Genomic DNA, 13,012 nt, shown 5'->3' with positions numbered 1-13,012 from the left:
GTTCTATGGTCCCAATTGGATTGAAGACAGAAGGTGCTTCTCAAAGACAATTTATTTACAGGCCAAGGAGCCTTTAGCCACCCCCACTCCCTTCCTGAGCAAAAGCGGACAGAGGTGGCTCTCTACCTCCTCATGAGGTTTTTGGTCAGTACAAGTAGTGAGGGTGGGGCCTGGAGCCTCCATAGACACTGGGAGGGATAGAGTGAGCCAGGCTGCCACCAGGGTGGTGTCTCCAATCTCCCTACCATGGTGCCTGGCCAAACTCCAGTGTCGTCTTCCCTTGGTCCCGTAGCTTGGGTTAGGCCTGGACCACGTCAGCCCCCATCCCAACGCCCTTCTCTTAAGGAAGCAGCTGCTCTGATAGCCGACGGGTTGGGAGAGGTCTGGGTGTGACAGGGCCATTGGAGGAAGTGTGTCACCCATCTATATCCCAGCTGAAAAGGTGGTGCTTCACCAGCATGTCCTGGACGCCCTCCTTCAGGGGCTTCTTCTCCTCCTGCACAGAGCGAGGAAGCCCAAGGTGGCAGGGGCCCTGCCTCAGCCACCACACCCACCGCAGCCCTCCAGGAGGAAGGCAGGTTGCTGGGCTAAGGACCAACCCCCACCACCCACCTCTCTCTTCATAGGAAGTTCCCAGTCCTGGGAGAGGCTGAAGGCAAAGCAGCAGAGGACACTGGAGGGGAGGAAGGGGAAGCTGTCAGTCACCCTCAGGTCAGCTCCTTCGGTCCCCCTACCCCAGGGCCACCAGAGCAGGGTCCTCACCGGAGCTCACACTTGATCTGGACCCAGCCGGGGCTTCGCAGGAAGGACCAGGGCTGGTACCACTTCTCCACGGTTGGCAGGCTGGAGCAGAGCACCTCCAACCACAGGTGTAGGACCTGCTCACTGGGGACAGGTGGGGGGAGTGGGCCATCCACAGAACCTTCTGAGGACCATGAGTGGGGTTCTCCCCTCCAGTGCTGGACTGGGCTATCGCCACTTCAGGGTTCCTCTAACCCCAGCCCCCTTTCCTCCACTTCTCAGCCTCCTCAGGTGACCCCCAACTCCTTTACTCTCGGCCCCTGGCTCCAGCTCCCTCACACTGGGAGACACACAGGGCCCTCAGTCCTATCAGCTCTTTCCTCTGCATCTGAGAGTAAAGGAGGTGGGATCACTGACCCCTGCTGGCCAGTCCAGGAGTGAAGTGCATACTCACCAGCCCGCTGGGGTCACAGCCATATTCTGAGCATGTCTCGGGGACATTTGTGCCTCTGCAAACCACTCCTCCTCCCACCCCAGAGGGCCAATCCAGGAACATCTCCTTCACCCAGACCTGAGCCTCACAAATGCCCAAGGCCTCTCAGGCAGGCACCCCTCCCTAGTTTGCTGCAGCAGACTCATTTCTGGGAAGCCCCTTCACTGGTCATGTTGCTTAAAGTCTGTGCTTCATAAATCCTCAAGCACCTTCCCCATAAAGCAGCAGCTGGTCTCGTGCTGGAGAAAGATCATTGGGGGTCACCCTTGCCACTTTCCATTTGTCTGTCCAACTCCTGGGGGCCTAGAAGGCCCAGCTCACAGCCCCTGCTCCCCCCAAGGGCCACAGCCCAGGCTGCCACTCATCCAACTGTGGACTGTCACGCCCACGGTAGGCACAGACACTCACTTGAGCCCCACACAGATGAGAGAGCGGAGCTTGACATCCATTTGTGCATGTGCAGCGTCGTGGGTCACATTCACAGACTGCACTGCCTGGGAGGACACAGCTGTCACACAGGCGCCCCAGCTGCCAGCCCAGGAGCCAGACCTCACCCATGGCCCTGCCTACCCGATAGAGCAGTTCCTCCGGGGTCAGAACTTTGCCATCTTCATCCAACCTGGGGGAGAGGGGAACCCAAAGTTGCCAGATGTGCAGGCTTGGGCTGCTCTCTCCCGCCATGATGCTGCCAGGACCCCTGCCAACGTGGGGGACTGGGGCCCAGTTACCTGTACGTCTTACACAGCACCAGGCGAGAATACACTGAGTCGAAGTCTCTCTCCACCTCCCGGCCTGCTGCCTGGGGGTTGTAGGGAGAGAACATCAGGGACAATGGGGTAGGTTCCAAGTTAAAGCTACAGGGTCCAAGTCAGTGCACATCACCAACCCATGAGCTCCTCCTGCCAGCTCCACAGAGCCCAGGGACCTGGGGAAAAGGATGGTGGAGGACATGGGTCCAGCTACGGACTCACCTCCTCAATAAACAGCCAGGGGTGGCAGGCGCCCCCGAGCAGAGACGGCTTCTTCAGTCCGTGTTCAAACAGGGCCTTGAGGGCTGGGCAGAGGGTCCCTCGCACAAGGTCTGTGACGCCCTCCGTTACAGAGTCATCCCCCGCGATGGAGTACTGTTGGTGGGGGACGGGGTCTGAGAGGCCCCAGCCCTGCACCTGCAGCCAGTCACCCTGTCCCTGTCCTCACATCCCCTGCCTCAAGCCAGAACTCGCTCAGGACACAGGCCCTGGCCAGGAGGGTGCAGGCCTTGCCAGGGTGGAGGCAGCAGCAGCTCCCAGGGGCAGCCCTGCCCTGTGCCCTTCTTACCTCTTTGCTCCGTTCATCCAGGACTTCCACAAACTTGGCTGGAAACCAGCCTGTGGGAGAGGCAGGGTCCTGTGAGGAGCCTGGTGTCCCCACACTTCCACCCCCCCACCCCCTCAATGGGGCTGAGGACAGGCTCAGCCAAGTTCCTGGTGAGGGGAAGAGGCCAGGAGGGATATAGCAAAGAGTGACCAGCCTCACCTCTTAGGCCATTCAGCTCCCCGACCCAGCAGTGCTCATCCTTCTGAGAAATGATCTGTAGAGAAAAAGAGCAGGAGGCAAAGCTGTGGTTGCCTGGGCCCAGTGCCTCGCACACCATCCGGTTTCATCCTCAGCCAGGTGGAAATACTCGGCACGGAGAGGGCCTGGCTGAGGCTGAATAATCTGGCTGTACCCTCTGGGCTGGCAGGTGGCAGGACCAATGCTACCTGCTCCCAGCAACCAGGCTCCACCTGCCTCTGAGCACCCACCTCCCAAGCAAGCCTCGCCCCACGCACCGTGATGATGTCATTCTTGCGAAAGCCTAGCTCATCGTCATCGTGTCGCTCGAAGTCTAGCAGGGCCTTGGCCCTGCGCCGGTGGCTGCGTGAGCAGGCCACATAGTTCTCGTGGTCCCGCTGGTGGCTCTCCATGCTGTAGTCTGGAGTCAGCTCCTGCCAGAGAAGTGGGAAGGCCCACCAAGGGGAAGGTGCCTCAGGATAGGGCTGGGAAAGGAGAGCCCCCCCAAGTCGACCCATTGGGCACACAACTGGGAGCATGTGACTCACCACATTACAGTTTTTGGGGTCAGTGCACTGGAAATGGCGTGCCACACGGAGGATGGCTTCCCGGAGGTCAGCCACCAGTTCCGTCTGCTTGATGTTCTTGGCCTTGAGTGCCTCTAGGTCGTCCTCCCCTGAGGGTCCAAAAGGCTATGACAGCCATGGCTCCCGCCTGGTCCCCTTGCCAACGCCAAGGAAGCTCAGGGTCCACCCCGCAGTGTGAGGATGATGGACACCCCCCGTCTTTGCCGCCCTCCAACCCCAGGCTCCAAGAGCTTAGACTCGACTGGCCGTGAAGAAACCGCTGAACTGGGCCAGGACTCACCGAAGAGCAGGGAGGTGAAACCAGACTTCCTCCGCTGCGTCCTGCGACGAACCACCTGCAGGCACGGGAATGGGTCAGCAGCGGGAGGGCTCCCGGGGCCCAGCCGAGTAGAGGGAATCTCGGCACCAGAGGAAGGGCACAGAGCCTTCCTGGGGGCAGCTCGGGCCTCTCACAGGGACTACCTCGTGGGAAATGGCCTCCGAGGCCGGCTGGGGTCAGAAATGTACTGTCAGTTCAAAGCTGGGTCTTCCTACACCCAAACTGGATGTCACCCCACAGCTGGGTCTGCTGGGCCAGGCCTAGCCTGGGTGCTGGGTTGGGGAGGGGACGGCACAGCGGGGGTCCTCATGGCTCCTCCCTCACAGGCCCACCTGAGAGAGGTTGGTGGTGGTGCTGGTCCCCAGCAGCTGACCCTGGTCTGCAAGCAGGTAGGCCAGGTGCTTGCGGCGCTGGGTCTCCACAGCCACGTCCGTTAGGGAGCCAGCTAGCCGCATGGCCTCCCCCAGCAGCAGCTCCGCGTCCTCCATCTGCGAGGGGATGTCCGACAGCGTGTTGAAGATGGAGGCCGAGTTCTCTGACTGGATCAGCTCCTCCTCCTGGGCCATATGAGGGGAAAGGGGGAGTCACTGCCTGGCACCAGGCCCATGAGCTGCCCCCAATCAGCACCCAGCCATGTGTGACTTCCTGGAAGATCAGCTGAGCACAAGGGAGTCCCTGGCCCCAGGAGATTCCCCCTGCAGGGGCTCTCAGGAGGGGCTCGTGCTGAGGCCACAGGATGCTGAAGCGTGGACCCCACTGCATGCCCCAGAAGAGGAGCACCAGCTGCGTCTGGCCCACGGGCTCCTCATTGGCAGCTGGGCAGCGTGGCCCGGGGGTGGGGGGCGGGGCTGCAGCCGCACCTTGAGGCGCAGCATGCCCAGCGTGGCCTGGAAGAGCACCAGGGAGCCCTCATAGAAGAACAGGTCCCAGAGGCGCAGCAGCAGCTTGATGTGCACCACGCTGGCGAAGGCCGTGAGGAACCAGTGCAGCGTGATCAGGGACAGCTCTGTGGACACAACCAGGGACACTGGCATGAGATAGTCTGAGAGAAGGGGCACCGCCAGGCGCTGGGGAAGGGTGAAAAGTGTCTCCCAAAAAGCAGGAGGCCCATCCTGCTCCAAGGGGAGGGAGGAGACAGTGCAGCATCAGAGAACAAGAGCAACAAAGGCTGCATGTGCCGCATCCCCGGTCAGTCATCCTCATAGGAGCTCCTTTCTTCCCCGAAGGCAGCCAGCTGCTGCGCCCCCTGCAGGCTCTGCCAGGAAGCCCCAGATCCACAGTATCTGAGTCAGCATGGCAAGAGCCCTCAACCCTGGAGAGTTCGGGTGGCCCTTACCGATGTCATGCTCCTGGAGCAGCTTGTCCAAGCGGGGCAGGTACTGGACAATGAGGTGGCGCAGGACCCGCTGGTCTGTCTGGACGCCCAGCAGGGTGGTGCTGAAGTAGGAGGCAGGGAGCAGGTCCTCGATGATGGCGCACATCATCCAGAAGGTGTCCTCCTCCTCCAGGAACAGCAGGAGGCAGGCGGCCACCTGGCCAGGGCAGGGGGACAAGGGGCCTCGACCCAGGTCTCCACACAAATGAGAAGCAGCACCCTTCTGAGGGTCATGTCACGGACTGTGTGCCTTTCTCAGGATAGAACCACCGTATTTGGCAGCTACAGCCCTCCTTGGGTACTCCCACCTTCACCCCTGCTTCTGGTCCTACTGCCCTGGATTGGTCCCTGGGGCCTGGAGAACACTCTTGGGGACACCCCCTCCCCTTCCCAACTGTGCTCACCATGCCTGTGCCCTGGCAGTAACCAATCTCAGGGTAGAGCCAGGCCAGTGCTCGGAGAACCCTGCGCAGGCGGGGCACCCCGATGCTGCTCTCATTGGCGAAGCAGGCGTTGCTGGGCATGGTGCGGAGCAGGTCCTTCTCAATCTGTCAGCGGCCCACCCACAACAAGACCCTATGAGACCGCTGCACGCCTGTGGGCCCACACCCTCCACGCTGTTGACACGAGAGGGCACTCCCCAGGTGGGCTTCTCTCCCAGGAATGGGGATTCCTTGTGCTCCTCTCTTCAGGAGTAGAGCCGGCTAGTGTAGCTGATTCTACCAGATTCCCTTGGGGAACTCACAAACAACATGCAGGTTCCTGGGCTCCAGGCCAGAACTATGGAATGAGGATCTCTGGAACGAGGCCTGGAAATGTGTGCTTAAGTCTCCAGGTGACCCTAATGTGCACCTGGTTAGATGACCTTTTTGACAATTCCCCCTGCTGCCTACAGAGAACCCAGGAGGGAGCCAAAATGCCCAGGTACACATCTGTGGGTGAAAGGACTGCCCAGGCCTGCTATGCAGCTGCTGTGCTCTCCCCAGCCACCCTGCCAAGGCGAGACCAACAAGGGGACTCCTGTAACCCCAGGCAGACCACTGCCTGCCTGCAGGACCACCCCGTTCACCTGTTTGGCAGCAATGGTCTCATCGTTGGAGCTGTTCTTCACCATCTCCCGGTAGGACAACTCTGAGTTCCTCTTCTTCTGCAGGGCCCCGGAGAGCCGCATCCACAGCTGAGAGGAGGAGCCAATAAGCATTCAGTCTTTGGTGAGACACCTGAGCCTCTGTGGCCCTCTGTGGCCTGGCCTCCATGGCCTCACCTGTGGCCTCATGCTGTGTGGGATGCCGGCCAGCACCAGGGAGCGGAGCTTCTCTGAGCGGGGCAGGGAGGCAGCAATCTTGTCCCAGGTGAGATCGCCCACATCGTGGTTATGGGTGAACTCCAGGTGGGCCTGCCACCGCAGCCGTTGGGGAGGGTCCTCCATCAGAGACACAGCAGGCAGCCTGCTGGAACTGGGGTCGGCACCCTCTGCCAGGAGAGCACCAGGACAGGGCGGTGAGCAAGGAGGAAGGAAAATGTGTCTGGGCTTCCAGTCCAGGGCCCAGATCCACCACGGAAACCCAGAGCCATAGTTTCCATGGCCCAAGGAGCACTTCACTCTCCCCGCAAACCTGCCCTTCCAAGATCTCCCAGACCCACAGAGCCCCCTCCACTCTCCAGATGCTCGGGCCTAAACCTCAGAACCACCTCCACTTCTACCCCTGGATCAAGCCCTCAGAGCACAGGCAGAATCTCCCCACTCACCACCTCTGACCACTGCCCATCCAAGCCATCACCTTCCTTGCGGGTTCCCACCAGCCTTCCTCCCTGTTCCGCCCCTGCCTCCCTAAGGGCGATCCTCCACAGCAGTCAGAGCGCCCTTGACGAGGCAAGTCAGACAGGACACTCTGCTCAGAGCCCTCTAGTACTACCCACCCGCCCGCTCACTCCTACCAATTGCCACCAGCAGGGGCGCCTCACCTACCGCCTCACCACGCTCTGTGACCCACCTTCTCCTGTCCCATCTTCTCCCTGGCCTCATCTCCTACCTTTCTCTTGCTTCCTCCACTCCAGCTACTCCCCACCAAATCCACTCCTGCTCCAGGGCCTTTGCACTTATTGTTCCACTTCCTTGGCTGCACATACTCACTGCCTCTCTTCCTCCCAGTCTCCAATCAAATGTGTCCACCTTGGAGAAGCCTTCCTATAAACAATCCACCTCCCTCCTCCCTAGTTCCTGGAATTCTTTCATAGCTCTTTCCCCTCAGCATCCTATCTAATAAAAGAGAAACATGGTAATTAGTGTACAACCGCTACCCTTCCCATTGGCTAATCAGCGAGATACACAAATTAACTGCCAGCCAAGATGGCGGCCGGCAGCCAGGCAGCTTGAAACTAACATGAGGCTTGCTTGCTTCAGTGACGGAGGACTCCAACTTTCCCCGCCTGCCTTGCCGGCCTCTGAGCTTGCAGTTTAAGAAACATTGTAACAAATATAGAAGCTAAACAAAACCCCAGAAACCTGCTTTCAGCGAGCCGGGATCTCAGAGCTGGAGTTATACATTGTTTCGATTATAGAACCAAAACAAACCAGATACCTGCTTTCAGGAGCAGAGGCCTAAGAGCTGGAGCCTCAGAGCTAAAGCTGGCCCAGAATAAAAAAAAAAAAAGAAAAAAAGGAGCGGTTGGGAGCTTCCGTCACCCACCAGCCTGAAAACAGCCCTCAGCCCCTCACCCAGGCTGGCCAGGCACCCCAGTGGGGACCCCCACCCTGATCCAGGACACCATTCAGGGCAAACCAGCCGGCCCCCACACATGCACCAGGCCTCCATCCTATATAGTAAAAGGGCAATATGCCTCCCAGCACTGGGATCAGCGGAGCCGCGAGGCCTCCCCGCACCGGGATCAGCGTGACAGGGGGCAGCGCCCTGATTGCCCTGGGGCTCTGTGTGTGACGGGGTGGGGCCACAACCTTCCTATCGGCCCTGCTCTGTTCGTGATAGGGAAAGGCGCCCCAACCCCCTGATCAGCCCTGCTCTGTGCCTGATAGGGGGGAGCTCCCCAACCCCCTGATCGCCCTGCGGCTGTGTGTGTGACAGGGTGCAGCGCCCCAACCCCGATCGGCCCTGCTCTGTGTGTGACAGGGTGCAGCGCCCCAACCCCCCTCCCCACGGGCCCTGCTCTGTGTGTGACGGGGTAGAGTCATAACCTCCCCATCGGCCCTGCCCTGAGTGTGACAGGGTGCGGCACCCCAACCCCCCTGATCCGCCCTGCTCTGTGTGTGTCAGGGGGCGGTGCCCCAACTCCCCTATCGGCCCTACTTTGTGAGTGACGGGGGGAGCTCCCCAACCCCCTGATGGGCCCTGCTCTGTGCGTGACAGGGGGGAGCTCCCCAACCCCCCCTGATCGACCCTGCTCTGTGCGTGACAGGATATGGAGCCCCAAGCCCCCTGATAGGCCCTGCTCTGTGAGTGACAGGGGGCAGAGCCCCAACCCCTTTATTGGCCCTGCTCTGTGTGTGACAGGGGGTGGCGCCGCAACCTCCCCATCGACCCTGCCCTGAGTGTGACAGTGGCGGTGCCCCAACCCCATGATCGGCCCTGCTCTGTGGGTGATAGAGGGCAACGCCCCAACTGCCCCCCACGGGCCCTGCTCTGTATGTGACGGGGTAGAGCCATAACCTCCCCATCGGCCCTGCCCTGAGTGTGACAGGGTGCGGCACCCCAACCCCCCTGATCCGCCCTGCTCTGTGTGTGTCAGGGGGCGGTGCCCCAACTCCCCTATCGGCCCTACTTTGTGAGTGACGGGGGGAGCTCCCCAACCCCCTGATGGGCCCTGCTCTGTGCGTGACAGGGGGGAGCTCCCCAACCCCCCCTGATCGACCCTGCTCTGTGCGTGACAGGATATGGAGCCCCAAGCCCCCTGATAGGCCCTGCTCTGTGAGTGACAGGGGGCAGAGCCCCAACCCCTTTATTGGCCCTGCTCTGTGTGTGACAGGGGGTGGCGCCGCAACCTCCCCATCGACCCTGCCTTGAGTGTGACAGGGGGCGGTGCCCCAACCCCCAAATCAGCCCTACCCTGAGCGTGACTGAGGGTGGCATTGCAACCTCCCGATCCGCCCTGCTCTGTGCATGACAGGGGCGGCGCCCCAACTCCCCAATCAGCCCTGCTCTGAGCCCGACCAGGGGCTGCACCTAGGTCAGCCACCCGGGAGCCCTGCCCTCTGCCACCCGGGAGCAGGCCTAAGCCAGCAGGTCGTTATCTCCCGAGGGGTCCCAGACTGCGAGAGGGCACAGGCCGGGCTGAGGGACCCCCCCTTCCCCCCGAGTGCACAAATTTTTGTGCACTGGGCCTCTAGTATGATAGATTTGTTTATTGCTGGGGAACTCCATGAGGCCAAGACCACCTTCGGTTCTGTTCAGGGTACTGGGGATGCAGCAGGGGGGAGTGGACAACAGTTGGCCTCCTGAACTGCTCCAGTCAACATGGACGAGCCTGCCAGCCACCTGGCAGTCTCAGTGTGAGTCAGCCCCACAGAACGCCTCATCCTCACTCGTCCTAAGTCACAGCCTCAGCTTTCTAGATCCGACCTTTAGTGAATTTTCATACAGTAAAATGCACAAATGTTAAGGGAACATTTTGGTGAGTATCAATAAACAAATGTATAAACACTGTCCCCATGGAGATATAGACTATTTCCATCATACTAGAAAGTTTCCTGAGTTCTGACTTCCAGATATATGCCTGCAAACTAGAGAATAAGGAAAACTTATGTCAGAATTGTAAATACAAATGACCTGAAGATGACTGGTTTCAACCAATTAAAATCTTCTAGTCACAGTTATATCCTGGTGAGAGACCATCCTGGGCTCTGGAAAATGGCTTTCCCCATAGCCCACTCAGGAACCAACAGGTGCATTTATACTAGGAAACAATGGAAATGGCCTGCAGGCCCACTCACAGAAACATGGTTATAAAAATATTATGCTAAACCCCTTATAATGGGATATTATGCAGCCACTGAAAAATATGCTTTAAAAGAGGTCTTAACTGAGAAAAAAATGCTCATGATATGATGTTGAGCTCTAAGAGCAATATAAAAACACGTAGCCTGGCTGGTGTGGCTCAGCTGGTTGAGCAGATGCATGCACCAGGAGGTAGCCGGTTCGATTCCTGGTTAGGGCACATGCCTGGGTTACAGTACAGGCTCAACCCCCAGTGCAGGGTGTGCAGGAGGCAGCCGATTGATGTGTCTCTCTCCCTCCCTCTCCCCCCACCCCATTTCTCTAAAAAAATCAATAAAAACATATTTTTAAAAACTCCACAGACATGTATATGAGGATGGGGGGGGGGTTGTAAAGAGTAAAAGGGGCAAAATATATGGCAATGGAAGATGATTTGACTTTGGGTGGTGGGCACATAATGCAATATATAGATAATGTATCACAGAAATGTACACTTGAGCCCTAACCGGTTTGGCTCGATGGGTAGAGCGTCGGCCTGTGGACTGAAAGGTCCCAGGTTCGATTCCAGCCAAGGGCATGTACCTTGGTTGTGGGTACATCCCCAGTAGGAGGTGTGCAGGAGGCAGATGATCGATGTTCCTCTCTCATTGATGTTTCTAACTCTCTATCCCTCCCCCTTCCGCTCTGTGAAAAATCAATAAAATATATTTTAAAAAAAGAAAGAAATGTACACTTAAAACATGTATACAATATATAACGATATAAAATATATAAAATATAGTTTTTGTTAATCCTCACCTGAGGATATTTTTTACATTGATTTTTGAGAGCGAGTGGATGGAAGGAGGAAAGAGGGAGAGACAGAGAGGAGGGAGAGAGAAACATCCATGTGAGAAAGAGAAACATCGATTGGTTGCCTCCCATGTGCACCCTGACAGGCTGGGGATTGAACCTGAGACCCTTTGGTGCATGGACCAATGCTCTAACCACTTAGAAACACTGGCCAGGGCAAAACCTATAAAATTTCAATGTCAGCCCAATAAAGTTAATTTTTTAAAAAGAAAATAATAGAAGTACAAATTGGTAGTTACAGAATAGTCATGGAGATGTAAAGTACAGCATGGGACTATAGTCAGTAATCTATATAAAAGGCTAATATGCTAAGTGTCCCTCCAACCAGTCACTATGACACACACTGGGGGCAGACACTCACTATGACCACCAGGGGGCAGACACTCAAGGCAGGAGCTGCCGTGATGCACACTGGCGATTTACAAAGAAATGGCACCGTGGACCTGGCGCCCACAAAGCAACACTCAGCTTCCCCCAAGTGGGACACAGACCCTGCCACCATCCCAGAGCGACACCCCACCAAATTGCAGCCTACACTGCCGAGACCCCATGGCGCAAAATGCAGCCCACAGCCCAGCCCAGAAATAATCGCTGTGGGCGCCAGGTAATGATGTCACGTAGCAACGCCCGGCTTCTTCTCCCTCACAACTAGCCACCTTGGAGTTTCTTCAGCCCAAGGACCCAACTTGCTTTATAGTCAGGTGCAAACATTTTACACTTTAACCAAATGTCTGTGAAGCGTTTTTCTATGCCTCATCTCATTTGATCCTCACAGAACTCCTGGAGTAGGTAGATAGGAGACTCAGTAGAATCCTATTTTCCTTTCATTAGCCGAAAAACGGAGATTTAGAAAGTTTAGAACCCAATTGAAAAGAAGAAATGGTGGACCTTGAAAATGACTTCAGGTTTTCTCACTGTGCAGAATATAGCCAAACACTGCTGCAGTTAAATATTTTACCCTTTGTTCTACCTGCGTGATCTACAATAATAATCTGCTTCATGTTGATATTTACTGCTGTACTGCTGACAATTACCTGAAAGAGAAGTTGGGGTGCTTCACTGGGCTGGAAAAAGTTTAGCTAAATCAGAAAGCAGGTCTAGTTAAGGAAGTTTATTCTATATATATAAAAGGCTAAGTTGACTTGCACATGCACGATACATATAAAGCTCTTGCTGGCGCCAATCACAAGTGTGTTTCGATCTGTCATTGTTGATCATGAATTTGGTTGACACTTCTATTATAGAGAAAGGACGAATAGCGACATTAAAATATTTCTCCTAATTAATTTCCTTTCAATGTGCACTAATCTGTGCACTGGGCCACTAGCCTATAATAATAAAAGCGTAATATGCAAATCAACTGAACCACCTAACAGCTGAATGACCGTCCAGACGACCACGCTATGACACACACTGGCGCCAGGCCAGCCAAGACGGGTGTAATGCAATTGGTCGGGGGGCCCTGCCATCACCCCACAATTGCCCCGCAGAGGGAGGCCCAGGCCACCAGCCGGCAGGGCAATTGATCGGGGGTGGGGGGGGGTATGCAATAAGCCCAAAGAGGAAGGACTAGGCCACCCTCTGTGCAGCAATCGATCACGGAGTCTCAGCCAGGTGGGTGGGGCCTGCCTCTGCTGGGCAATCAATTGCAGAGCTCTGCGATTGATTGCCCCACAGAGGGAGGCCTAGGCCAGCCAAGCGATTGCACCCTACGCCAGCAGAGGGGGCAGCGCCGCACAGATGGCAAGCAGGGGCAGGGCCAGCTGCCGGCAGCCGGGGGGAAAAGAAAGCCCTGATAGGCCCTGATCACTGGCCAGGCCTAGGGACCCTACCTGAAGGGTCCCAGATTCCGAGAGGGCACAGGCTGGGCTGAGAGACACCACCAACAACAACAACCCCTGCTTCCCTTGCACGAATTTCGTGCACCGGGCCTCTAGTATTGTAATAATTATGTATGGTGCCAGGTGGGTACTAAACTTATTGAGGTGATCACTGCATAAGTTATATAAATGTTTAACCACTATGCTGTACACATGAAACTAAAATAATATTGAATGTCAACTGTAATTGGAAAAAAAAATTAAGGTAAAACAAAACAGTTGGGCTGGAGTGGCTCAGTGGTTGAGCGTCAACCTCCTGGTCCTGGTTCCATTCCCAATCAGG

The 13,012-nt window shown here is 56.8% G+C and overlaps 1 protein-coding gene across 6 annotated transcripts in view; it reads right to left on the bottom strand.

The window, feature by feature from the left end:
- Positions 1 to 34: 34 nt before the first annotated feature.
- The window catches only part of SGSM3 (small G protein signaling modulator 3), a 47,146-nt gene continuing 34,168 nt past the window's right edge, over positions 35 to 13,012 (bottom strand). For 3 of the 6 annotated variants that reach the window (XM_036297949.1, XM_036297948.1, XM_036297950.1), the window contains exons 5-22: positions 6,313 to 6,521; positions 6,118 to 6,225; positions 5,453 to 5,596; positions 5,010 to 5,205; positions 4,534 to 4,679; positions 4,006 to 4,230; positions 3,635 to 3,689; positions 3,316 to 3,443; positions 3,046 to 3,201; positions 2,750 to 2,804; positions 2,552 to 2,601; positions 2,206 to 2,358; positions 1,963 to 2,033; positions 1,805 to 1,853; positions 1,643 to 1,728; positions 763 to 885; positions 613 to 673; positions 35 to 496 (exon numbers count right to left, since the gene is read on the bottom strand). In XM_036297949.1, the coding sequence (XP_036153842.1) occupies positions 416 to 496; positions 613 to 673; positions 763 to 885; positions 1,643 to 1,728; positions 1,805 to 1,853; positions 1,963 to 2,033; positions 2,206 to 2,358; positions 2,552 to 2,601; positions 2,750 to 2,804; positions 3,046 to 3,201; positions 3,316 to 3,443; positions 3,635 to 3,689; positions 4,006 to 4,230; positions 4,534 to 4,679; positions 5,010 to 5,205; positions 5,453 to 5,596; positions 6,118 to 6,225; positions 6,313 to 6,521 (2,096 nt within the window). In that variant the 3' untranslated portion in view covers positions 35 to 415. Of the gene's footprint in view, positions 497 to 612; positions 674 to 762; positions 1,474 to 1,642; positions 1,729 to 1,804; positions 1,854 to 1,962; positions 2,034 to 2,205; positions 2,359 to 2,551; positions 2,602 to 2,749; positions 2,805 to 3,045; positions 3,202 to 3,315; positions 3,444 to 3,634; positions 3,690 to 4,005; positions 4,231 to 4,533; positions 4,680 to 5,009; positions 5,206 to 5,452; positions 5,597 to 6,117; positions 6,226 to 6,312; positions 6,522 to 13,012 lie in introns of those variants that run through there. The other 3 variants (XM_036297952.1, XM_036297951.1, XR_004965854.1) reach the window with 3 other exon arrangements.

Source organism: Myotis myotis, unplaced genomic scaffold (genome assembly GCF_014108235.1).
Source record: "Myotis myotis isolate mMyoMyo1 unplaced genomic scaffold, mMyoMyo1.p scaffold_m19_p_3, whole genome shotgun sequence".
NCBI lineage: Eukaryota > Metazoa > Chordata > Mammalia > Chiroptera > Vespertilionidae > Myotis > Myotis myotis.
Note: the sequence above shows the minus strand (reverse complement) of the source record. Positions and strands in the feature narration are given on the sequence as shown.